Source organism: Molothrus aeneus, chromosome 1, assembly GCF_037042795.1.
Source record: "Molothrus aeneus isolate 106 chromosome 1, BPBGC_Maene_1.0, whole genome shotgun sequence".
NCBI lineage: Eukaryota > Metazoa > Chordata > Aves > Passeriformes > Icteridae > Molothrus > Molothrus aeneus.
This window is the reverse complement of record NC_089646.1, coordinates 47,960,734-47,987,666: the sequence shown is the minus strand read 5'-3', so window position 1 is coordinate 47,987,666 and position 26,933 is coordinate 47,960,734. Positions and strand designations below refer to the sequence as shown.

The following is a 26,933-nucleotide window of genomic DNA, read 5'->3' as shown; positions in this document are numbered from 1 at the left end:
CTGATGGTGAGGAAAAGAACTTTGTTGCATTCAGGTGGCTTTCAGAAGAAAATAGAGTTGGTTTGATTGTTCTGACCCATTTCTGTCACCTCGAAATGGTGCAACAGAAACCTTGACAATGAGGAGCACTGTGTGGCAGGATCACCTTGCAAAAATATATCTGGAGTCATGATGTCAGAAAAATGGCTGAGAACCATACAAGTCAGAGTAACCATGTGTTGGCATGAACTGCTGAGGACAGTAAGTGCAGAAAGTCACCATGGCAAGGGCACGATGGTCTTACAGGCTTACACTAAGTTGAGAGTTACCAGAGACTGTTTCTGCAGGGAAAAATGAGTTGTCTCCACAAGCTCTGTGTGATCAAGTTCAAGGACCATCAAACAGAAGAGAGTAGCACACTGAGTTTCACGACTGTGAGAGCAAAACTGTATGTGTGCAGAGGGCTTCCAGAACATAACCAAAGGTCCCTTCTTTCTTACCACCCTTTCTCCAGTGCAAAGTCTGCCTTAGGCACTGAAGTATTTTAGAGATGATTACCTGTTGCATTTTGGATTGGTTAAAATGTCCTTCTCTTCCTCTGGTTTGTTAAGGGCAGGTGGGGCATTAGAGGCCAAAAGACAGAATGTTATGAGCAAACATTCAGATGTTAATGTGCTGGGTGACCCATTCATTTTTGGTTTTTTGGTAGTGTCTTACAAATATACTGTTATGATATCCTTAACTCCTACTTAATGATAACCATCCACTTTCTGAGTTAAACTACCTAACTATCAAACTGATGTTTATACCAGTCTTGAATGTTTGAAATTACTCCAGCTGGAGATTTAGTCAGCAGCCTGAACTGCTGAGTAATCCACACTTGCGTTTTGACACTGTTATCCTCAGCCCCTGCTGTCGGGTTTTACCTGAGGAATAGAGAAGCTCACAAGCTCAGTAAAGGCAAGACATTTACTCAAGCATAAAATTATTTTAATCACAGTATTTAACCATTCAACATATTTATATCTTAGATCCCAATGGGAAAACAACAGTGCTTGAAAATTCAAGTCCTAAAGGACTAATAACACATTTCCAAAAGATGGCCTGTTTCTATAGTTACACTGTTTCCTTGGGTTTTTGACCAGCTAAATTTTCACAGCTTGTAAATATGCAGTGGGTTATGCATCCAATCATTTCGTCAACACCTAGGGGAAAGAGGGCATTTTATTTTAAAGGCCTGATCTTTGTAGCAGAGGATCGGCAGTGATTTCAGTGGGGGTCTGGCAGATCAAAGGCATAGGATCCAAATGAGTGTGGAAATCAGTAGAGAATGGGCTTCCTAAGTTTTCAAGAAGGGAAAATTTTTTTTTGTTGTCTCTATGGGATACCACAGCTTAGCTTCCTTTTGATGATGATTGCTGGAACATACTGCCAGACAGAATGATTTCTGGTATTACCCAATTTGCACAGCAATGCAAAATTATGGTTCTGACAAACTTCATATTTTATAAATCTTCTACACATTCAGTTATTTCTTTTTAATCTTACTAGGCTTGCTGTCGAGTTGATGTTTAAACCTGTCTTTTATGTATTCTTAATGAATCTAAGTGAGGATATAACTGATGAATTCAGACATCTGTGAATCCATGTGATGGTGTATGAAATTAAACTTTAAATATCATGTGCATATGTTTTCTGCCTAGTTCTTGACATGTTGAACTCTTATCAAAATAAGATGGAGAAAATTGATTTTCTGAAGAATGTATATGATTATTTCTAGATGTATTGTAGGTCTCTGCACTCCTGTGCAAGGATGAAGTTGGTTTCTTGGGTGTTCCCTAGTCATGAATTAGTCCTCCACAAATTCTGATAATAATAAAATAATCAAATTATATGAAATTAAGAACAAGAATATAGTGCTGATCATTATTAGCTTTGCTCATTGGCATTGCTCCCTACTTTTTATTGTTGTTTCAAAGTGTTCTAGCCTTCTTGTGTTGCCCTAAATAATACTGCTAGAGAAGTGTACCGGCATAGGATCATGCAACAGAAGGTGACAGACCCTAAAATAAGCTTCACAGGGCTCCTATGATGAAAGAGCATTATTTGCTGTGGAAAAATCTTGTTGATGCATTATAGCAAGTGTTATTTTTAGAATGAGGAAAGTAATATAAAAACAAGCAACTTGCCTGAGTCATACACTGATGTTGTAACAGGGAGATGTCTACAACAAAGATATCCTGACTCCCATTCTTCGTTAAAAGAAAAAGGGGTTTTTTTCTGAGGCAGACTAGATTCTGACCTGGGCTTGTCTGTGACTGATGTCCTCTTCAAACACCTTGCAGAAACATCTTATGAGACTCTGTTTCAGAGGAAGGAGGATGGTCTTTGATTGAATTTTACAAGTGCCTACTTTCTCTCCCAAGGGAACTAAAGGAGAAGATTCAGCCAGAGATCTTAGAACTGATCAAGCAGCAACGTCTCAATCGGCTTGTGGAGGGCACCTGCTTTAGGAAACTCAACAGTCGGCGTCGGCAAGGTACAGCTCAGACTCCCCAGTCTGGCTTTATATTGTCACTTTGGTCTCTAAGTTGAGCTGAGGAATACTGTTTTCATTGGCAGGATCCTTGGTTGTAGTGCTGTCTTGACTGCTTTTACCAGGAGGCATCTGAAAGCATCTCCAAGTTACAAATTTTCAGGATTTCCTGTTTCCCTGAAACTGGTTTCAGCCTTATCACACAAATGGTCTGGAACAAGTTCAGCCTTTGACAAAATCTCAAGCAGTGGTCTCACATTCTGAAATTAGTATTTTGATTTCTGCCTGAATGTCCAGACTTCTTGTTCATCTCAAAACAATGTCTTTGCAGGAATAGCACATGAAACTTGAATTTTAATCTCTCAGTCTTTGATCACCTTTATGTATGCAACAAGTTCATTCTGTACCACTTCCTCTAGTACTGCCTGTCCTTTGTTTTAGTCTTACATTGCCATATAATTTTATTATGGTGTTTAAACATGCTTTTTGCAAGCACTTCTATCAGTAATTCGTGTACCTTCTATGAATACTTGATTGATATGAGAAGATTATTTTCCCAATTCTATGAGTCATTGCTCATTCTATGCAGTAAAACTCCCTATGGTTCTTTTCCCTTCAGAGATGCACGTTTCTTTCTCCAGATAATGTAATGGGGACATAGTGTAAATTCAGGAGATTAATTAGAAGTCATATCCAAAATTTCTCTTTAAATCCCTCATTTTGTGAGGATTCAGATTACTGTTTGTTTTCCTCTGTAAATACAGAACAAATTAGAAAGATACAAAAGCTAAGAGTAAGAACTGACAAAGATCAATATTTGAGACCTTCAGATTAATTGGGGAAAAGTGCATTCTTCACAGAGAGAAGTATCCCTGCAATGCCTCCTTCCTTAGAAACAAGGAGGCAATTTTCCTTAATGTAGGTTATTTGTAACCTCTCTGTCAGGCATACAAACACCTCTGAAGCCCACTGCACAGACAAATGGTCAATATTCCACTGTGAGTTTCTGTACAGACTGGATAGAGAGGCATGATACATGATTCTCCTTCACCAATGTACTCATGGAGTGAAAGTAGGTAAAGTAATGTGTAGTTTGTCTGGCTACCAGTAGCGAGGGTTGTCTATTTTGTACCTCTCACAGCCTAATCCAAATGACTTAAATTCAAGGGAAGGAGCAGGATTTGTAGCAAATATTCTTCTTTTGGCTGATCTCCAAGAGGAAGATAGACTGTTTATTTTATCTTAAATTGTTGTTAGTTCATGATTTATAGGATCAAGAGCCTTAGGGACTATAAATTCCTTCAACTTATAAGAGTACAGTTGAAGCTAAAAAATAATTATTTTTTTTAAAATCAATGTGATCTTCTCATCCTCAGTTGAGAGGGTTGCTTCCTATCGTGCCTTGGAGTGAATTCTATAGGTCATGAGATTAATTGCTTTGATGTCATATTTATACAGGGCCAGAAATAATTCACAATTCTTTGGAAACAAATAAAACACACAACCATGCCTCAAAGAACATTATCTTCACTGAAATAGATTGTTTTTCACAGATGGAAGCCCATTTAGGAGGTCATGTTTTCACATGCCCTTGAGAGTTGTGTATGCTTTATGATAGACTTCCTGTATTCCCTGAAACAGAAGGGTAAAATACCATTTGTGAGGGAGGTAGTAGACACAAAAGCATTTAGAGGATGATGATGTATGGGGCCACCAGGATTAAATTCAGTATGGCCAACCCTCTCCTGGGGTGCATCAGGCATAGCATTGGCAGCTGGGCAAGGAGAGGATTGTCCTGCTCTGCTCTGAGCTGGGGCAGCCTCACCTTGAGTCCTGTATTTAGTTTGGGGCACCACAATATAAAAAAAAAGATATTAAGCTGTTAGAAAGCATCCAAAGGGTGGCAACAAAGATGGTGAAGGGCCTTGAAGTAAAGCCAAGTGGCTGAGGTCATTTGGTCTGTTCAGCCTGGAGGAGACTGAGGGGAGACGTCACTGCAGTCTGCGACTTCCTCAAGAGGATAAGAGGAGTGGCAGGTACTGATCTCTTCTTTATGGTGCCCAGGGACAGGACCTGAGGGAATGGCATGAAGCTGAGTTCAGAGGAGGTTTCAGTTGGATATTAGAAAAAGGTTTTTCACGTGGAGTGTGATCAGGCACTGGAACAGGCTCCCCAGGGAAGTGGTTCAAGAAGCATTTGGGCAGTACTCTCAGGCACATGGTTGGGATATTTGGAGATGGTCCTGTGCGGGACCAGGAGTTGGACTCCATGACCCTTGTGGATGTCTTCCAACAACTCATCATACTCTGTGATTCTGTGACCTAACATAGTGTGATTTAATGAAGCATGCTTGGCTCGTAAGCCATTCAATCAAGGTCCTTTTTAGGTATGTACAGTGCCTGCCACAGTCCAAATAGCAAATACTGCCAGATCACAGGGAGTGGAAGAAGCTCTTTTGAAAGCAGCATTTATCCTGCAGGGTCTCCTGTTCCCCAGAGCAGCACAAACTGTAAAACCAGGGCTGTTGTGATGTCAAGAATTAGAAGATGAAGTAAAGTGAGTGGAGGATCCAAAGTTTAGCTAGTGATGCTAAATGTTATGACAGTAAATCTTTCAGATGTTATGACAGTAAATCTTTCAGATAATTCCTCTAAATGTCCTGATGAAAACAGTAGAGGTCCCAGATTCCGAGTGTGTCTTCTGTTAGCTTTGTCCCACATGCCCATTTCCTCTCTCTAAACCCACCTCCCTGTACAGGTGCCCGGTGCTACCTCAGGGGATTCAGGAGCCCTTGTCACCTGCCTGGTGCTCCCACTGAATCCACTTATTATGGAGCATTACCAAGGCTCTAAAAGGGCTGTGGTCCATCCAGGTTGACATGGAACTTAGACAAAAGTTAGTACTGCTCTGAGGCATCACGATTTGCCTGTTATGTGGCAATCTACTTGTAAGAGTAGCATGATCAGGCAGGTGTTAATACTAAAGTGTGTATATGGATTTTTTTGCCTTTCCTATGATTATTTTCTTCCCTTTAAGCAATCCTAGAACAAATGTCATGTATCTGAAGATTGTACAAGAGGAACCTGAACGTGCCCTACACAGAAGCTGAAAGCATTAAATTGCCCATTTAAAGATAATTAACCGGCCCTAGCCCATTATAAAGACTCCAGAGCAAACTTCTATTAAGATTGTTGTTTGAACATGTGGTAGGACATGCATGGTTAGTCACAGTAAGTTGAAAAAATTGACTTACAAAAAAATGAGAAGGGAGTTTACAGCCTCTTATGGCCTTTTGAGAAGAGATTAAACACTTTCATATATACTTAGCATTGGAAAGCCTCCAATCCAGCAGGTGATTCACTGGGGGGGTGCTGAAGATTAAGCCATGAGGTATCTATATTCAGATCTCTGCTTTTTGTGTTTCAGCACAGGATTATCATAGCAGGATCTCTCTGTAGCTGAAATTCAGAAATATCATTGTTGTCCCAGCAGGATCCTTAGCACTTCCAAAAAATACATGGCCTTTCCCCTGCAAGGTTTTCATAGGAGAACTGCAGCAGTAACTCCTGGGTTTTTGTTAAGTATCTCAATCATTTGGAAATGAAACAGCAAAATCTAACCTAGCCTTCTGATCGCTGTTCAACAGCAGATCATCCTGCTCTGCAAATCCCCATTTTGTTCCTGGGCCATGAACATCTGCTGAAAGATAGATCTCTTCAGCTTTCTCCTTCCTTAGATAATTCCTAAAAGAAAAGGGAGAAGAGTAAAGCAAAAATCTGCCAAGCACTCTACACCCCCAGTAGTTATTATTTCCAGTAGAGCTAAGTAGCAGATAAAGGCATTTTATTGAGGATAATAGATACTTGTAATGCTGTCATCCAGTACATTTGTAATATATATTGCTGGGTACACTCTTGAAAATAAATTTCTTTTTTACCTTTATAAAGATTGTGGAGAAATTGCATGTTGTTGAAGTGGTTTTGCAGCCAACATGAGGTTTCTCAAACAGTAATTTTTGGAAGCAAGGGAAACCCTGCTGATACCATTAGATTAAAAACACAAGGTGCCATGGAAGTAACCTGGAAAGAGAAACAAAAAATCGACTGAAGAGAGGTTTTCCATCTCTTGCTAGGATAAGTAACTCACAGTTCTGAACAACACACACTTTGACTTTTTTCTGCCAAGCTCTTTTCTACTGTTACTTCATCCTACTCTCCATGTTCCAACAAAAAACCTAATATTCTGTGGGTACATGACTTGCTGAGAGGAGCCAGTTAACCAAATATGTCTCCAACAATGCCACAGGTCAATTATTTGCCTGTTCTTGGAAAGCTTCCTGGCTTGACCTAGGCAGTTTAGACAAGCTGGAGTGAAAATGTCAATGCAATTTTAATAGAGACAGAAAAATGAAAAATAGAAAATATGCATGCCTACATGAATATATAGATATAAAATCTACACAAATGCATGTTTTCAGAGATCTGTTTAAAAGCAGGTTTCTCTTGCTAAATCTATGAGGATGCTTTTCTTTGAACAAAAAACTAGTAACCTTGAACGTATCTTGGGAAAAAATACATATTCTCAGACTTCTGTTCATGCATATCTGAGCTATTTTCTCCCTAGATTCTAACAATAGAGCACTTCTGTACTAACCACAGCAGTCCTTTACCTGGAATAGTATTGTTAGAGGCATATGAGTCATTGGCCATTAATGCACTTGGAAACACACTGTGTGAATGGCCAGGCACTCTGTAGCCCATCAGCAAAATGTTCTGTGCTCTGCTATTTGTTCACAATTTTGAATATTACTTTTGTAGCCAAATTGTAGGTGATTTTGTTATTTGGGATTTTTTTTAACCTCATTTATAATCTTCAACAATATGCTGTGACATATTTAAGCCCCTGCCTGCTCTAGCAAATATCTGAAAAATCAGAACAATTGCTTGGAAACTTTTCAGATTAAAAACCAGAATGAATAATTCTGTTTCCCAAAAAAGAATTTCTAGCACCCTGATGTAATTGCATCAGTGGTCAGTGAGCTGAAAGACATAAGGAGTTGCTGGAAAGTATAAATAATGTAGTGTCTGAAAACTGTGATGAAATACCAAGTCCACATCATCTCTAAAGACTGTGGTTAGTGTCTGCCCTCCCTACAGCTTCTTGCTCTGAGCAGGAGGTAGGTGTAGTAACACTGGATACAAAACAGGCCACAGAAGGGACCCAGTCTTTGGGGAAAATTCTTAAGCCTGGGCCTAAAACCAAAACAAACCCCATTCCTTCCTGAACTCACAGTTGCCCTGTTCCAGCTGGGCACATGCACATGGATCTGCGAGATGTGGAGTACAGGGACTAATAGGGACGGTCTGTCCCAACTTTAAACCTTTTGTAACACTTCAGCTCTGCAGAATTTGGTTTAAGAGTTTTGGAGGGTTTGAATAGTAGTTTTTCTTTGTTTTATAAACACCACTTTTGAGTCATAGTAGAAAAGAACTTTTTCTTCTGCTTATTTTTTTATTTATCAATTTTGAGCTCAAAGTAAATACTGGCTACTTCCCATGTGCTGTTCTAAAATTCAGGCTTCTTCACTCTTTTTCTCAGTGGAAGCAATTTCATATAATTTTTGTTTTGACTGCGGGATCATTCTATACCCTACTTTTCCAATGTAGCTGTGTTTAGCACTTGCACTTCAGTAAAATAGCTGCATCCAGTTTCAAACTGTTCCCTTCCAAGGCACTGAAATCTCATGTGAGTGGGATATTTGCTGATACACCGTTTGTAGCATCGTGTACAGCTGAAGTGAAAACCAGGATGGGTAAGGCTGAGGTGGCTGTAGAAACAAGGGTCCCTTCTCCTACCAACATGCTGTCACCCTCCTCAGCCTGGCTGGTGCAGACATTTAGTGGCTGTGGTTGAGGAAACCTTGTTAGTTCCATTTGTAGCTTTCATTTAAGGGCTTTCCCCTTGACAGCAAGGCTGTGGCAGAGCAGAGTTATTAGTGAGCCCACAGCAGCATTGTGCTGGACATGCTTCAAGCTATAGTCTATGGCCATTAGTTTTTAATTAACCTTGGGTTATGGGGAATTTCTGAAAGGGCTCCTCAAATATTCAGAGCTTGGGTTTCTTCCCATTAAGCCACCCCTTCCCGAAACAAAATATCTTCATGGAGGGGTGTTCCCCTCTTTTATTATTGAAGCATGGCATTGAAAGAGCCAACGTTACCAAAATACTAGCCCTAGGAGGTAGAAGAGCTAAACCCTTGCTAACACCAGCCCCATGTGTGATAAATTGAAAGGAATCCATGGTAATTTTTTTTTTTCAGTTATACCATCTTTTTGCCCAGGTCACTGGGAAGAGAATGAAACCATGTCCATTTCTATGAAGAAAAAAATTACTGTTTTAATTTTAGAGTTGGAAAGTTGTATTACTTTGTACAGCCTCATAAGCAATGAGGTTGCAGTTAAAGCTAGGTGTGAAAGCCTCCTGCTGCAGTTACTGGAGAGTTTTCTTTAGGCATTATGGTCACCCATCAGATTCCATGGGGTATATTCTTCAAGCATCAACATCTGGTAGAGTTCCCTGTAAAAGGTATAAATCTTGAAAATGTTCATATACATCCTTCTGAGGTACACAGACTGCTTAATGAGAATCTACTGAATGAGGGCTCCTACTTGCTCTAGTTTCAATTCCCTGCAAAACTTTTGTAAATGGGGTCTTCTTCTCAATCCCATACTGTGCCACACTGTATGTTCTGCTTACAGTCCAGGGATGCTTATATTTCAGCAGCTCTTCTTGTATGCATCACAAGGGCGCAATCTCAGGCTCTCTACCATCAGTCTTACAGTGTTGTGCATGCCTGTAAAGTTGATAGCCAGAATCTCTCCCATGGCCATTTTGAGCCTTTGCCAGAGGTTTGTAGTGTTTTTTGAAACCTTGCTGTTCAAGGGGCTGCACACTCTGAAAGTAGTTTGAAGGGTGTAGGGTTTTTCCCCCAAATCTTTTTATCCACTGGGACAAAGAAATTTAAAAGGGTGCGTGAAAGTCGCTTTTTATCATTCAATTGCCTTTTACTGCATTGCATTTTAAATGACTGGCCTGGAGTGTCCTTCAGGACACAGCTGGGTCCATGAGGCCAGTGTTTTACTCAGAGAGCCAAGAAGCCCTTCCTTTGCTAACACCCCAAATGAGCTCACATATGCTGGTTCCACTGCTCCTCCAATGTTTTATCCAAAAGGAGGCTCCCAGCGACTGCAGCGCCGCAGGGCTGTGTCAGTGCTAACATTTCCCCTAAATTGTCCCTCAGGCTGCTGCTTGGCACAGCATCAGCACTGACAGTATGAGAGAAGCACAGAGCCAGAGAAGCCCTCTGCACCCCTCCACTGGCATTTTAACATCCAGTCTTGCTCTGAGCTTTTGGAGATTTAGTTTGGATGTAACAAGATTGTATTTTTGACAGCTTAACATTGTGTGATCTACTTATTGAATGGAACATGCTCTGACAAGGAAGGGTAACCTCTTTCTTGCCATTTCAGAAAGGGAATTGGCAAGCACCATCCTTGCAGGCTAGGCACAGTGGTGGCCTGGCTCTGCAAAGGCAATGTCCTTCACAGGAGCAGATTTTAACAAATGTTGGGGGGAATTATGTTCTGCAAAGCAGGGGTTGTCAGGGGATGTAAATGTACATCTCTTAGGAAGGACTAAAATGCAAACTGGGGTGTGAACTTGCATGGTCACGCGTATATTTGTGACCATGCAAAGCACTGCAGGACAAGAGACTTAACGTCTGCTTTTTAAGTCCTTGCATGTTTATTAGGTCCAGTCTCTCCATAAATATGGGGGTGTTCTCCTACGTCTATAAAAAAAGATATGAGTCATAACTTTCATAAAGTATGGGATATTTCAAATTTATCAGTTTTTGGGTGTCCCACACAAGACAGCTGGCAGGGCTTGATTTTCACAAAGTGGGTGCTAAAAATGAATCTTTTATGGGTAAATTGAAGTTATCCACTCAAAGTAGTTACTTTGCCAGTCTTCTGGCCATGAGGGTATATAATATCTGGTAAAACTAAGTCAATTTTTTCTCACTAGTAATTTTTTTTTGACCCAGTGACTATGTCAATAACAAAATGCCTGTAGATTAATGTCAGCTTCATTTAATCTGGTAAAATTACTGAGCAAAGCCCCTACCCTTCTTATATATACCCCACACATTTCTTCTTCTGAAAGAAAAGACAGTTTCCCTGTAGCAACTTGTTTGAGAAAGCTTCCTCCTCTGCTGTTGGTAAGGCTGATGAATACATGTCAGTAACCTTAATTAATGTGTTTATTTCAACAGACAAATTTTGGTATTGTCGACTTTCACCTAATCACAAGGTCTTGCACTACGGAGACTTGGAAGAAAGTCCACAGGGAGAAGTCCCTCATGATTCCTTGCAAGATAAATGTAAGTCATACACAAAGATTGTGACACTTCTGCTACTTTTATGCTAGTTCTTCTTTATAACCTGTAGTAGGTTTCTCTTAACATGGGACCTTATGAACAGCTCTCTTTATGAAGATAAAGAGCAGAGCACATTTTCTCCTGCATTCAACCACCACTCTCCTGGGTTTGGCAAGTGTGTGTGGGGACTGCATTAAGCTTTTCAATGAGTTTATAATTTCATTCAGCTTGGAAACATCATGTCTTTCCTAGGGAGGAACACAGTTTATTTTCATTGCTCATCTAACTGCAGATGTCAAATAAAAATACTTGGGCATATTCAGAAGCACTGCCTGTACATGGAAACAGGCAGTCTAGTGTCTGGAGGAGGAATAAGTGCAGAGGTCTTTCTAGTTATTGTGAGGAGTGGACTTAAAGGTGACAGGTCACTGTGAAGAGCACTGAGAGGACCTCACTGTTTCTGTGTAGCCAACTGGGAGAGGACACATCTCTGTGGCAGCTCCTACCAGGGGATTTATTGGGATTTTTCTTATGGTTGAAAGTAATTTTGGAGCTCTTCAGAACCATCTAACTGTGGTGATTTCTCCTTTGTTCTTCGACACGAGTTGTAGGGGTTTAACCTGTAATCCAGGAAAGCTTTTTTATGATAGTGGAAATAATGAGTATAGTTCTGTCACTTGAGAGGTGACTGCAAGAAATCCAGCATTGAATAAGGAATAATTTCGTTTTGTTCTTTTTTGAAAATCCTTGGCGTTATCAAATTAGACATGCTTATATAGGTGTTTCAGCTGGTAGTTCCACTTCTTTCATGGAATGGCAGAAGGACTAATTTTTCAGAAGTTTGAAATTTTCCAGCCTGAAAATTGGGGAATGATGTGAAATTTCCTCCCCTAACCTGTCTCCAGGCAGCACCTTTTAAAATGTCCAAGTGCTCCCCGATGCAGTCTGAGAGGGGAAAGAAGAAAAGCCTGTGTGATGCTGGAGCCCTGACAGTTTGCAGTCACGTTCTCTTGTTTTCCTTGCCTTACAGATTGCCTCAAGGATGTTCACAGTCTTACTGCAGTCTTGGCAGAATGTAGGACAGGGCCTCACATTGCTGCATTGGCACAGAAAGAGACTGTTTTTGTGGACAAGGCTTAGAGAAATAGCCACAGAATGTTACAGTAGTGTCAGAGTGACAGAAGAATGAAAGTCACACTTGAACTGCAGGCACAGTTACAAGAGCAGCAGCTCCCAGATTTGTTTGCTTGGAGCACTCTTCCATGCACAAACCCCTGACCCTGACTGTGAGCATCATCTGGCACTTGCATTTTCTGTAGGCTCTTGAACCTACTCAGGAATGTCAGGATCCCACGAAGGCTTCTACTTTAGAAACCATTGGGCCAGACCCACACGGTTGCCTCAGCTTGGCTGCTGGCAGAGTAGATACCAGTGCAGTTTCAGAAAGAGGTGGTTATTTCATCAGTGACTCAGGTTTTCAGGCTATGAATGAGACAAGATTTACCATAGTGCTACCCATGTTAGATGGAGTTTCATTAAACAAAGCTGAGAATATTGCAAGTTACAAGATTATAAAGTGGCACTATTGTTTGAAATGTATCAGGCCAAACTGGCTTGGGCAATTTACAGAATACTTTCATAAATATTCTGGTTTTCTCTGGACAGACTTACTGATTTTTGAATTCTTAAAGTTTGAATATGATGATCAACTTGTCAGCATTTGGAGCCAGGTCCACAGATAAGAGAGGTTAGGTGGGTAAGAAAACAGAATCAAGAGAAGCAGCATCAAGAATTTTGTGTATTCCTTGCCAAGCCTGAATAATTAGTCTCTATCCCCAAAAATAAATGTGTGGGTTTTTAACCTTTCCACTTCTGTGAATGTCACCCCTATCTTCAGGCTGGCAGAGTTAACAAGCAATGCAGACTCCAGCTGGGACAGAAAACAGCTGCCCTCCTTCTCAAGGCTTTATCCATTGTGAGCACATCACATCTGTGCTCACGCCCTCCAGTATCTTGTAGTCAACTTCTGACACCTGAAGTCTTTGATTCTATTTTTCTAAAGTAAGGCATAAGCCAAGTTCCAGATAAATAAAGATTAGGATGTCACATCAGTCTGTGATCTCCCATAGTAACTGTATTCCAGACCACACAGATCAAGTGTATGAAACCTGGAGAAAAGCTTTCTTGGCTGAGAGGTCTGACCTCAGAAAACCTTATCTTATGCAAACAGAGAAATTGTTTTTCTGGGCCTCTTCAAAAAGTGGCAGGAACTCTTTTTTCTTAAGAAGACTTTTCTACCTTAGTTGCAGTCAAATACCTCCTTAGTTTCCCAGTTTATCCTAGCTCACTCTCTCCTCTCTAAAACCGTATCTCTTCTTCTCCATAATGGGACTGTCAGAGGCATAAAAAGTCAGCAGACCCACAGCATAAAATTCTGAGACTAAAGGCAGAAGTTGAGTAGCGAAGAGTCAAATTATTTCCTTTCTTTTCAGTTTTCCATGCAAAGCAAATACTTTAAGAACGTCTTTTACATCCTATGCCATCCATTTGGCATAGTGCTGAGGTAATCTGTCATGAAATATATGGTGCTGCTGGGCCCAGTAGAAGAGTAAATGCATTTCTCCTCTTCACTATTTCCATTAGAGTTTCTAAAGAACTGGGCAGTAACAGGTTTTCATATTACTATCCTGTTCTATACATAAGATACTTTTCTGTAGCCCCAAGGATAATGGATTATTTATAGATCGTAGAAACTGTCACTCAGGGACCATATTGTATTGTAGAGCATATAGATTCTCCATAATGTAATTACCTTTGGAAAATGGACTTCCGCTTGAAACTCACAGAAATTTATCTTTCTGCTTTAGTGACCTCACTCTGTGACTCTGAGTGGCAGCAGATTCCAATATTTTTTCTTACCTTTCTTTTCCCCCAAGTCATTTCTGATCACATTTTAAAGCAATTGGAATGGCTCATTATAAGCCTTAGTATTCCTTATTCCTGCTAGTACCAGAAAGCAACTAAACTGCTGATGGGAGTAAAATAGGAAACTATTTTTAAAAAATTCCTACAGGCTTTTAAAAGAAGGAAAGCAGCACTGAGTGAAGGGTCCAACTTGCCCGGCATCCTCTCTCCAGCAGAGACTTTACCTGGATGCCTAAGAAAGAGTAACAACAGAGCAGGCACATTATATTAACAAAGAAGAAAATTATATGGTTTTGAGATTCATGAGTACACATAGTGTGCAGGCACAGGTATGCCTTTATATGAAACAGTCTTACCCAAGGTAGTCTAAATAGGCAAGAAAAAGCATTTTCAGACTTTTATCCAGATGCCTGAAATTTTGGCAAGACTCACTAGTTCCTGTGTTGGTTGTTTTCTTCCAGTTTTCTTTCTTACAAAAGGCTGGAAATGGCAAAGGACATGGCAATTTTAACACATTAGCCTTGCTTCTTTTTAGACTCTGTAGCTTTTACATACCTTGCTTCTAACTAATTTTCTGAGGTTTGATTTTCTTTCTTTTTAATGCAGTGCCAGTGGCAGATATAAAAGCTGTTGTGACTGGGAAAGACTGCCCACATATGAAGGAGAAAGGAGCTCTTAAACAAAACAAGGTATGGTTCTCAAATTCTTATGAACACATACTGTGCAGAATGCAAAGCTTGTCAACTTGACCTTCCCTGAAGTAACACAGGTATTTTTCTTTCCAGTCTGCAACATTTCCATGTATGTATACCCTTTGTTTCCACCTCAGACCATTTGAGTTAAGTTATTGGGACAGCTTAGCCTTCTGTACTCATATTCCATGGTAGATGTGCATTGAGATACGCCCAGGGCACAACGGGAATTGTCTTTAGTAGTGATGTTCTCTGTCTCTAAAGCAAAGCAGCAATGGCTGTGGGTGCCTACTCCTATATTGTGTCTCATAAATAACTAGTTTGCTCCAGCTGTGTTCTCTGATGAAGCCACATTCAGTGAACACATGCCAAAATTGCAATTAATGTCCAGCTGATGATACCTGCAGGTCCAATCAGGTAGAAAAACGACTGCCAACAAAAGGCTGTAAGGTAAATCCTGGGCAATTAAGGAGGCATATAAGGATGTGCTTAGCAGTTCATTTGGGAAAAAATGTGTAGGAGACAATATTCAGCTTAAATTAGATTTATACTACCTTTCAGTTTCAAAGCAAGAACTGTAAGCTGACAGTAGTACTAAAACTGTACAGTGCCAGAATCTTGCAGAGTTTTTGCTAGTAAGAATTGTCACCACATCAAGAAGAAATGGAGTTACTAGCAATGTCTGGCATTGTTAGTGCTGAATACCATATTCTATGAGGTATGTTCATAAATTTTCTATCAGGTTGTCTCTCTCACTTTACAAGAAGCAATGAGATTCTAATGGTGCTTAGTCTGACCTAGAACAGCACCCTGAGAGATCTGGGAGCCAGATCACAGGTTTTGAATCAGAATTTCTAATTACCTGATACTGAGAAATTTTTGAGTCAGACCAGGAGATTTTGATGGACAAAATAGTGAAGTTAAGAGTTCCTGCTTCAAGGAGATAAAAATGAAAAAGCAGTTCTGATGGGAGCCATAAAAATTGAGAAGGCCCTGTCAAAGCTACATCACACAACTAGTTGCACCTTCACAGCTGCAACTCCTCTTTCCTTAACTGTGCACAGGTGGGCAAAGCATCCTGAGTATTTCTTGCATTTGTTTTCTTACAGAGAAGTTGCTCTCCTTTCAACATTGGCTTTACATGATAGGAAAGGAAAAAGTCAAGTGAGGAAAAAAAATCCCAGGAGTATTTTTCCTTGTTGATTTTCTGAATCAGGGCACAAACACACACACACATGAGTACAATAGATTACGTATAACTCCTACCTCATGTTACAGCTGAACCATCAACACATTTGGCTGGAACATTTATATGATGCATATAAAATATTTTTAGCTCTTCCTTGCCTTAGCACTCATATGTCCACACAAAAGGGAAAGATGGAAAGCAGTAGGTGGCAGTGATGGAAATGTGTCATCGTTATGGCGCAGTAATGTCTAGATAGTATTTAATGCTAAATAGGAATGCTGCAGATCAGTTTGTCCTCAGCTCTCAGCATTGCCCCATTTCCTTAGGTAAAATTGCTTTGGACTGGTATGAAATTTCTGGCTGAGAATGTGAAGATCTGGAATTCATAGGCGGCATGGCTGCATCCGTGGCTGGAGGCATTCTATTTGTGACCCAGACAATGGCAATTTTGATGGTTTTACTGTTTCTGATGTGGTGCAGAAGTTTGGTTTGGTGGGTTTGGTTTTTTTTTATTTCCTCAATTCCTTGTTTCTTCCCCTGAGACACACAGAATTTTGTAATTAATCTGTCGTCCCAATCAAACTGTCAGGCACAATATTGCAACTATTTAACTGACATAGGAATAACATGTTGTTTGCAGCATATCAGGTTATATATGGGTTAGGCAATTAAAATTTATAAAAAGGCAGACACAGAATGCAATTCAGCTGAATTTGGTGTATGAAACCTTTCACTTTCTGAAATTTCACAATCAGTGATATATTTTTAAGAGGCCTTTTCATTCTGAGCTTTCTTTGTACATATATAACGTCCACCTCAATTTTATTCATTGGCAGAAAAGAAAATTGAATGGCAGAATGCCATGCTATGAGCATAGCTGGAATTGGCAACATGTCCATAACAAAGGCTTCCGCATCCTTTCATTTGCCAGCACATGGCCATTGTTCTCTCAGCAGGATAATTTAGAAAGAAATAAGAGTTAAACTGAATTGGAATTTGCATGCATATGAAGCCGGAAAGATGTGACGGGACCAGATCTGAATCCATTGTGTTTTGTCTTGCTTGTGTTTTTAAATTATGTTTAATTTTTAAATCCTTATTTCTGACTCCCAAGCAGTACCAATGATTTTCAAGGAAATGAAATACATCAGATTTTGCAGCCTTCAAAATAAAGCATGACAGAAGATTTAGAAAAAAAAAACACGGCCAGATATTTTGAAGTGTTCTCCTATTACCCTTTATCTGCTGATGTGGCAGGTGTCAGGCTTTGTGCCTTTTTAGTCAGCTAAAATGGTTCATTTCTGATAAATGAAGCTTCTTCTCTTCTCTTCTCTTCTCTTCTCTTCTCTTCTCTTCTCTTCTCTTCTCTTCTCTTCTCTTCTCTTCTCTTCTCTTCTCTTCTCTTCTCTTCTCTTCTCTTCTCTCCTTTGGTTGAACAAGTTCCCCACTGCTGCCTGTCTAGAGAGTTCTTTGAGGCAGATCTTCTGACCCTGGCAAGCAAACTCAACATGGCCAGGCCTCAGCCTTCAGTAAAGACATGGGTGTTTTGAGCATGTTGAAGACAGAGAAGGCAGAAAGTAGTGAGGCCATTCTAGCTGCATGGGATCACTTCACCATAGGCACCCAAAGTGCCCGTTCATGAAAAATAGCTTGCTTCTGGCCTGTGTTGGGGACCACTGGAGACTGGGGGAGAAGGAACCTCTGGGCATGGAAGAGCAACCTTCCCTTCATACCACCTATGACAGCTTCCCCCACAGAGCTGAATCCAAGGAGTGGGAAGCATTGGCCTGCTGTTGCAGTCTCTTGTTCTGTTTTCAGCTCAGCTCAGAAGAGAGGCACACTGTGGGTCCCAATGCTGCTACCTTTGAGAAGCATCTGGGGAAGAGCAGAGGTCTGACATGTGGAAGGAGCTAGGAGTGCCAAGGGAGTGAGTTCAGCAACTTGAGGTGCAGGAGGAGGAAAGCAAAACAAAGAAGGAAGGAACAGGTTGGAGGGAATGTGAAATAAACAGGACCAGAGGGATAGAGAAACAAGTGGAAAAAGCTTGAGTGAAAAATTACAGTGAGAAAGGTTAAGTAGGACAGAGAGAAGAAGAGAAAACTACAGATGGGTGATAAAGACTGACCAGTTCTCATTTAAGAATTGCCAGCTCCTCCTTGTCATTGATGGGACTGTAACAAAGCCAGGTGGGGGTCCCTGACAAGTCAGCCAGCTCAACCACTGAGACCACTGTCAGTGGAGGGCCAGCTGGCAGCTCCAGCTCCTTTGGCTTCCATTTTCCTTGACAGTTTGCTGTGCATAATGCAACAGAGATGCTGGCACCTGGAAGTTGTAATTCCAAGCCTTTAGAGTCCAGGGCAGCCAGCAAAGAAGCTGACCTGCAGCCAGGGCTGCCAAAACAACACTTTTCCACAGAAAGAGAAGCTTGGTGACCTTAATGTAGTCCCTTCTCATTCTCTGCCTGACTGGAAATGACTAAACCCTTGACATCCTGACACATTCTTCTTCCAAGCAGAAAGTTTTTTCCTCTTTTTTCTCTCTTTGAGGTGAAGAAGAAAGTATATTCATTGGGAGTTTCCCAAAGGAAAAAATTACAGAGGTCAGGCCTGTGGGATTGTTGACCTTCATGAAATTCAGGAACATCACAGTATAACAGTACAAGCCCTTTTTTCAGAGCTACAACCTCAGGGGCATTACTTGGCGTATTCTGTCAGTAATTTAGAACACCGTGGGAGAAGATAATGCCAGGTTCATGTGGGCAGAGGTAGATTTTTTTCTCTAATGAGGGACATCACTCTTAATAAGGTGTGGCTGAGAGACATGCCTACAAAACAAAAGGGCCATGTGAGCCTGAGCCATTGGTTTGCTGAGTGCACCAGCACTGTTTGCACTTGCAGCCTCCATGGAGATTCAACACAATGAGGATTTAACATAGCTTTGTCTCCTGTAGCCTTGGCAATACATCAAGTCAAACCTAGTAACTAAACTTAAGGAAAACAGGAACATTTCCCATGAGAAGCCTGATCTCTTATTATCCAAGATTATCCGTAAGGCTTGCAAGTTTTATGGTTCAGACTCTGCTCTTAATCATACAACGTCAAAACCAAAAAAGCCCTTACAGAAATCCAAATATACTATGTCTGTCTCAGACCAGGAGCTCAGGCGTAACAATCTAGAACAATGTTTATGCTGCAGCCCCCAGAGTCAATTCTTCCATTTTAAAACTTAGTGTTGCGAATTTAGGAAGTCGTTCTCCTTTCACCGCTGGCTGTGCAGGGACTGCTGTCAGCTGAGAGTCAGCAAAAGGCATCAGTGTGACAGGGCTGAGGAAGCCAAGAAGCTAAAAGAACAGGACATGTGATTCAGATCATAGTTACAAGTCAGCACTCTGCTGCGTAGCTGGGTCTCTTTTCCACAGTTAATATATCCATACAGCCAGGCTTGCAGACTGTGAGATCCTTGTACTGGCACTTGGAGTGATGCAGGCAGAAACCATACTATGGCGACATTTAGGACAATATTGCATGCTCACTGCTGGCCACTGAAAGAGCAGTGTTTATTCAGATTGCCTGGGTTTCCCCATTGGAATTTAACTCCAGGTGACTTTTAGGAAAGGTCAGCACTTTATGAATTCTCCTTGGTATCTTTTACAATTCCAGCTTCAGTGCTTAGGGGACAAGAAGATGATTGCTTTTTCCTTTCCCGAAATTCCTTTGGGTCTTTAGGTAACTGGCATCGTTTGGCTTGACTGAGGCTGGCGATTCTGGTTCAGATGGAAACAAAATTACAGAAATCTCCTGAGAGTGAATAATTTAATATATTTCCAGCAGTGAAAAGAACATAAGTATATACCAGGATATTCATTGTCCTGACAAGATTTTTAACACAAGGAGTCAAACCTTGCAGAACTTTGTGAGTTTAATCTATACAAAGTGAAAAAAACTGTGAGCCTTCATGAAGAGTTTCTTGCAAGTGTACAATTATTCATTATATTGATTTTAGTCCTCACCATTGCCTAGCTCAAATTTAAACTGAAATGCTAAAAGAATTCACGACCCAGTGGGCCACAGTAAGCTCTGAGGTGAGTGAGTTTGTTTTGACTGAAGCAACCATGGTGGTTTTCTTGCTGTGCCTGTCTCTTGCAGTGGTCTGGTACTGCTGCAGTTTTGGCCAGACAGGAGACTACCATAAACTTATTTTTCAACTTATTTTGGGTAATAATGGATAGGAAAGAAAGACAGACCTGAATGTACAGATGCCTCTCTCATGCAGCATTAATATGTGTTTCTTTGTGTTGTTCCAGGAGGTGCTAGAGCTTGCTTTCTCTATATTGTATGACTCAAGTGGCCAGTTGAATTTCATTGCTCCAGACAAGCATGAGGTAAGTCATATTCAGAGTACAGAAATTTATTTGAAGTTATCTTGGCTGCTTTAAGGCACCAGATGTCTTTATAAGAACATAAGAATGGTCATCTTGGCCCAGGGTATAGGTCCATCTAAATCAGTGTGTCACATCTCAGAACAAACTGACAAATTCAAGGGATTAGTACAGGAATGAGACCTTCTGCAATTTTCTTGCATATCTGAGGCACAGAAGAAACATGTTTTGTATTCCTACATTACAGAGCTCATGAAGCTCCAAATTACAGACCAGTATTTCTAAGTCCTCCCGAAATACGAGCAGTAAGAAAGAGAAATAAGAGAGCTTGGGCAGAAGTTCTACAGACCTCGCTCACCATTTCTTGATTTCTTGTGGTCTACTGTACTTCAGACACTAGAGAATTTTGCTGAAAGTGTGAACTTTGTTGAAAGTGTGAACTTTCAACACTGAGAATTTGTACAGCCAAGTTTTCAAAGAATCACTGCCAGCCGCAGTTCATTTTGACTATGCTAGCATAGTCAGGGGTGGTTATACCATAACTGGGTCTCAATTTCAGCCACAGACTTGTGCTGTCCAGAATGGCATATCCCCTTTTCCTTATTTTCACATTTCTTAAGACCATTCATGACAGGTGATCATAGAAGGCCCCCTGTATTCATTCCATCTCCACAGGAGAGTGTTTTGCAACAGCTTTCACTTGTATAAAGACAATGTAAATACCAATAGCAAGGATAGCCCCTTCCCTGCTCCCTTCTCTTAGTAAAAGCCACAAGGAAATAGAAGACATCATCACCTTCTGGAATGTGATGGGATTAATTTACCTTAATTGTGTTGAATCATTGGATGTGTTTCTCTCAAAGAAATTTCAAGTAAAGGCTTAGCAGAATGCACTACATTTTTTAAAAAATCCTTCTTGTTTCTAAAGCAAAAGAGTTATGTTTCATTTGCACACTTATTTTTAGATATTACATTTGGTCTCAGTTCAGGATCCTGTTCTAAGACGATGAAGAAGATCGCTTTAAATTGAATTATACTGTAGTGTTAAAGTGTGTGAAATTGCTTTACAAGTGAAGTGTATTAGCTATGCCACTTCAACATTTTTTGTTCTGGACTAAAACCTTCAACTAAATGTTAATTTTAGGAGAGGAGATACAGTTATGCCCATTTGGGTCTCCTGTGGATTAACATCTGAGTGTCATTTTCAAGAATGTTCATTCCAGAGAAGTATTTGCTGATCAGTTTTCATGTAAGAGAAAAGACCAGTAGTATCCCAGGCACACTGTGCCACTAGAGCTGTAGCTCTAAGCAACACATGGTTGTCGTCATCCTCTGAACTGAACGTGTTTGAGGATTTCTGATATAAATTCTCCAGAAACTGAATTCTAGACTGTTTCAGCTTAGAAGTGCAAATGGTCATGAAAACCAACAATTTTTTCAGCCACTGTATCTCAAATACAGCCTATAGCTAAAAGTGGATTTTAATGGTCCAAATGTTCAAAAGCTGCTGCTGCATCCCACTGACAGGCAGTAGCAGTGAGATGCACTAACCCAATTGCTCATGATTGCGTTAACACACCTTTTATCTTCACATCTCTTTTTGGTATTGTGCAGCTTCTTTGAAACAAAATTAATATGATCAAAAAAATGGCCAGAGGCAACAGTCTCTGCTGCCACTTGACAGTTCCCAAATGAAAGTTTTTAAAAGGACATCTCATATCCTCTGTATTTTTCCATGGCCTGCAGAAGAGTGAGTTGTGATTAAAGTGAAAAGTACAAGTGTTCAGAGGAAGCACCCACAAGGAAAGGGAAGTAGCATGTTGTGAAGCCTGTGACTCTTCATCAAAGTAGTTGGGGTGCCTGTTGATAGAAGTGCTAGTTTAGCAGCATTGTCAGTTTGTGGTGACATCTCAAGATTCTGAAAGCTTTGTGTGAAGCAGCAGGAATGATGTTGGTACATGACAATTTCAGGTCAGACTTGCAGGGCTTTTTTTAAATACTTGTGCAGCCCTCGTGATTGTAGAGTGAGGCTGAAATGTGGGAGTTGAACGTGTCCTAAAAAGAAACATTGAACAAGGCTCTTAGGATAATTTTGGCTGCAAGGAACCCTGAAGGTGTCCTGAGTCCAACCTCCTGCTCAAAGCAGGTCAGCAATGAGCTCAGACCAGGTTGCTCAGGGCTGCATCCAGATGGATGAAGCCTGTGCAACCTTTCTAGTTCTTGTCTCCCAAAGTAATTCTTTGATAAAATCTCATTACTGAACCAGTATCATTGAGATTTGGACCTCATTCTAGAACACTTAAGTTTGTGAATTCCCTTAGCCATCTGTTGGAGCTTACTGCTAGCCAGAGGATTCAGTACTATGAGATCACTCCATTGTATTTGTTTTTCATTTAAATACTAATAACTGGTTTCAACTACACAGCAAAAAATTAATCTTATCCATGATTTTTGACAGAGAAACTGATGAGGGAGGCCATAATTAGGTTTCATTGGAGTTTTATGAAAATGAATCTCGTAAATTAATTTTTCAGTGATTCTTAGTCTCTTTTGCATATTAAAAAGAAAAAAGCTTCTGAATGAATGCCTCTGTTTTTCCACCATCTCATTAGGATGTCTCTCTCTTCAACATGTGCAGGAGTTTAATTAGGTGCATTTGCCAATATGGAGATTAGAGAGGAAGCCCCTTTTCCAGGCCATTGCACTCATCAGAATTGTGGCCAGAATTTGGTTTCTGTGGGCCCTGAATGAGTTATATCTGGAAGAGGAGAGAACTGCAGTTCTGCTTTCTGGCTCTCTGGGACTCCTCCCCAGAGGAAGAGCTGGCCGCGCTCACTGCGCAGGTGATGGACTATTTACGTCAGGGGCTGCATCTGTTGAGAAGTTTCTCTGCTCCCCTGTAACCTGAGCAGAGCCTTTTGCTTTTCTGTTCCTTTCTTCATAATGAATTCAGGGAAAACTCTCCTAGAGAAAGATTTCAAGTAAATCACAGAAGATTTTATAGTCTGTTCAAATAGAATTATTTTTCTAGAATAGCTTCTTTCTTTTCCTGATATTCTGCATTCACTCCAAAAAAATTGCATGCTTTAAAAGTCTTCAGTGGCACACTTTGACAGCCTAGAATAGGCAGGCTAAGTTGTTTATTTAGTACTTGTCAACAGGACAACCTGAACTCTAAAGTCTCTTCTATATAGCTGATCTCATATTAAAGCTGGGGCTTGGCTTGCCCACACCCTGGGTGAAAAAGCTCCCTCTGCTACTGTTTTGTTTCTGATTTAAGTGGGTTGGATTTCACTTTGGATGCTGAAGTGTGCTAACCCATCCTATTTTTGAAAGATGCCCTTTTTCTGCATGAAGAGGGGGGCTTCTCTCTCTTCCTTAAAAATAATCCTCATTTCTGCTGTGGGATGAAGTCAGCCATGGCTATCTTTAAACTCGGCGGCATCATGTAGCAAATGGTCAGCTAAATTTAAAACCCTTTTTTTGGCATGAAATCCAGCAGAAGTATTTGTAAGATAAAAATGCAGTTACAGTTAATTTAATTTTTCTCCTGCAAACTAGGACACAAGTTCATGATTGAAATCTTTATTTTTAGATGACAGCATTTGAGTACTTTTGTTCATAGTTGAATAAATGGCTCGTAGTAATAAATGAAAGTGACTTATTCAATAGAAGTTGACTCTAGATCACCAATCTCCCTTGAATTTGTTGCTGATTTTAAATGGTTATTCAGCCCACGTTTATCACAAGCTGTCAGCTGTTGGGAAAGATGGCATCTCCTGTTAGGAAAAAGCTAACAGTAAGGAAAAGGTTTTAGAGGCCAGTTCAGCATTTGAAGGATTTAGTATTATACCCAAGCAGCTTGGCATTTAATTTTCATGAAGGACATAGCATTAACTGACTGTAGTTTTCACAATATGTTATTTTCTGTAAAATAGTGGTAAAGTAGGCATAGTTATATGAGACTATCAATTCTAACAGCTTCATGTATAGAAAAGCAAACAATGATAAAAGCAGATAGTACAGAATTTTTACACTAAGAGTCAAGAAGGATTTGGGGGTGGGATTTAGTTCACCTAACTTAACTGTCTTAGAATTAAAAGTTTAGTTAGTGTAAGATAATCAAACTTTTTTAATAGGTACTGGGGGGAGGAGAATGAGACAAGTGAAGGAGATTTCTCCAGAGGTTGATTGTCCTAAGTTATTGTTTCATTCTCCAATAATTGCAGAAGAACATTCACCAAGAAGTTTGGAGGAGATGCCAAATTGTCAAACAACTATACACTGTCATTTTGTCCCATTTATTGGAATGTTTTTCCATTTTCTGAGCAGCCCAGTAAAAGCCTTCCTCAAGATCTGAGCTGATAAAATGCATCAGCCTAATGTTAGGTCTCTTTGTAAGTCCCCATGGGAGCAGTAACTGTAGAGGACCAGACCAGACAAGGAGTTTGTGCATGAAAAGTCTATTAATGAGAGTTTTTATCCTTTTCCTGTGCAGTATTGTGTATGGACCGATGGTTTGAACGCCCTCCTTGGGAAGGATATGTTGAGTGACCTAACACGGAATGACCTGGACACGCTGCTCAGCATGGAGATAAAGCTACGCCTCCTTGACTTGGAAAATATACAAATCCCAGATGCTCCCCCACCTATCCCAAAGGAGCCCAGCAACTACGACTTTGTTTATGACTGTAACTGAGGCAGTCACTGAAACTTGCTCTGAAACTGGAAATACATTATAACTGGAGAGATATTAAAAAAAAAAAAAAAAAAAAAAAGAAGAGTGTGAGGAAAAAAAGAAACCCACTTTTGCACCTTGTATTTTGGCTTTGGGGAGGGATGTAGAAACACTTGCATTCCTCCCTGTTCCCTGCATCCCTTCCTTCCCCATTCCCATCTTCCCCATTGCTCATCCAAATCCACATTGCTTTAATTAACTTGTAATTGCAGGCCATTGGCCTTGCTTAAGGCAAAGACTGCCACTAAGAAGCAACCCTCCTGAGGACTTTTTTTACATTTTTAATACTGGAATAGACATTCTTAACTAAAGGACGTTGTTATCAAACTGCATGCCTGTGAAACCCACTTGGCAGGGCAGAGGCTTTAACTGGAAGGAGGAGGGAGGTAGGGAGCAAAAGCAGCTACTGTAAGCAGAAGATTTCCCCAGACACTCACAAGAGTCTGCTCACCACTGAATCCAATGTGATGATGAAATTGGTTAACTGCTTCCCAGTGCTTGCACCATCTGTCACTGTCATCATTCTCTCCACCGTCATCTCAGCTCTTGCCTCCAGCCTTCACCCAACTGATCGGCTCGCAGGATGGAAAGTCTGCAGGTTTTTGCTGTACCATACGCTGCAATGCTGCAACAGCTTTTAACTTCTTTTCCTCCCAGCTCTTACAATAGCCCCACACTAGCAGATCACTCGCACAAACCGTGTATGAAGCCACTAGTGTGTCCCATTCCTGTAGCGTTCCCTAAGCCTCAGTTGCCTCCGAAATTGGCTTGTTGCTATTTGAAGTGATTTTTATTTCCTTGGTCCAAAGTTCAACAGTAAGTTTCACAAATTAATTACAACTGCCAAACATCCAGGTTTACATCGTTGTCATTGCTACAGTGTTAGAAATTTGCAAGGGATTTTTTTTGTACGGGTTCTAATTTTTTATTTTATTTTGCCAAACAAATATATTTAATGAAAACTAATTTCATTGTGAGTACTTTTGGGGAACAATATTTTTACTTAATTTCCATTTGGAACATTTGCCCTGAAGGGAAAAAAACACCATTCCCTTCAACTTCACTGTTGAATAAAAATCTGAGTTGTGATGATTCCTGGGACTTTGTTTTTCTTCTGAAGTTGTCTTTTATTCCTTATGGTTCCTAGGAATTCTGAACTGTTTAGTAAAAAGAGGAGTGGGAAGACTTTTCTTATCTGCATCTGATTTAACTTACTTGTTTGTTAGTGGTGACAAGGAGGAAATGCATCCTGAGATCTCCATTGCTATGGTTACATGAGCCTTCCTGTGAGAAGGGCCCTTGTGAAATCCAAAATCCAAGCATACTGATGTGCTCATGGTCAGTTCAAGGCTGCTGCCTTTCCTGTGTTTTGCTGGGGCAGCTTTTTTTTTGCTGTATTTCCATTTTCTCCATTGAGAGTGTTTATGGCTGCAGCAAATTGGTATTAGGAAGGTTTGAGCTTTGCAGGATGGATTCCCTCTATCCTCATGTTTTTTCTAGGTATTTCACTAAGTTCAATTGCAAAAATCTGAGTCTAGAGGAACCTGCCAGCTCTTTTCCTCCCACTGCACATGCTGAAGACAGATGTTTATCAGTGTAAGTTTCTTTCCTGCTCAGACCCAGCTGACAAAGACGGTAAAGGGGTTTTATCAGAACTTGGGCTAGTGAGAAACCCAGAAGCTGGTTCCAATTCTGACAGTCATAGAAGTTCTCAACTGAGGTGGCCTTTGCTCCATCCAGATGGCTCTGGGAAAAACATCCTGACTGGCCTCACACCAGTAGAGGAGAGAATTTATGTCCTGCAGGTGCAACAAAAAGGAAGATAATGAGAACATTGTATGAATGCAAGCATCAAAGTCTCAAGGAAGGTGCCTTCCTGAAGCTGTGCAATATTTTATGAATGCCCTAATGTGACAGAAGCTGTAAGTTGGTTTTGGTGTTAATGGATGATAAAGTAAATTAATAAGAGAGACTGAGTTAAACTCTGGAGGGAGAAGTTATGGTGAAGTGGGGCCTCAGAAGAAGTTTTGTCTTAATGAGAACAGAGGTGTCCAACATG

At 40.5% G+C, this 26,933-nt stretch overlaps 1 protein-coding gene across 3 annotated transcripts in view; it reads left to right on the top strand.

Annotated features, from left to right (window-relative positions):
* The window catches only part of ELMO1 (engulfment and cell motility 1), a 302,032-nt gene extending 276,066 nt beyond the window's left edge, over nucleotides 1–25,966 (top strand). For all 3 annotated transcript variants that reach the window (XM_066556588.1, XM_066556597.1, XM_066556606.1), the window contains 5 exons: nucleotides 2,406–2,518; nucleotides 10,848–10,955; nucleotides 14,484–14,566; nucleotides 20,062–20,139; nucleotides 24,635–25,966. In XM_066556588.1, coding sequence (XP_066412685.1) covers nucleotides 2,406–2,518; nucleotides 10,848–10,955; nucleotides 14,484–14,566; nucleotides 20,062–20,139; nucleotides 24,635–24,835 — 583 coding nt within the window. In that variant the 3' untranslated portion in view covers nucleotides 24,836–25,966. The remainder of the gene's footprint in view (nucleotides 1–2,405; nucleotides 2,519–10,847; nucleotides 10,956–14,483; nucleotides 14,567–20,061; nucleotides 20,140–24,634) is intronic.
* Nucleotides 25,967–26,933: the final 967 nt, after the last annotated feature.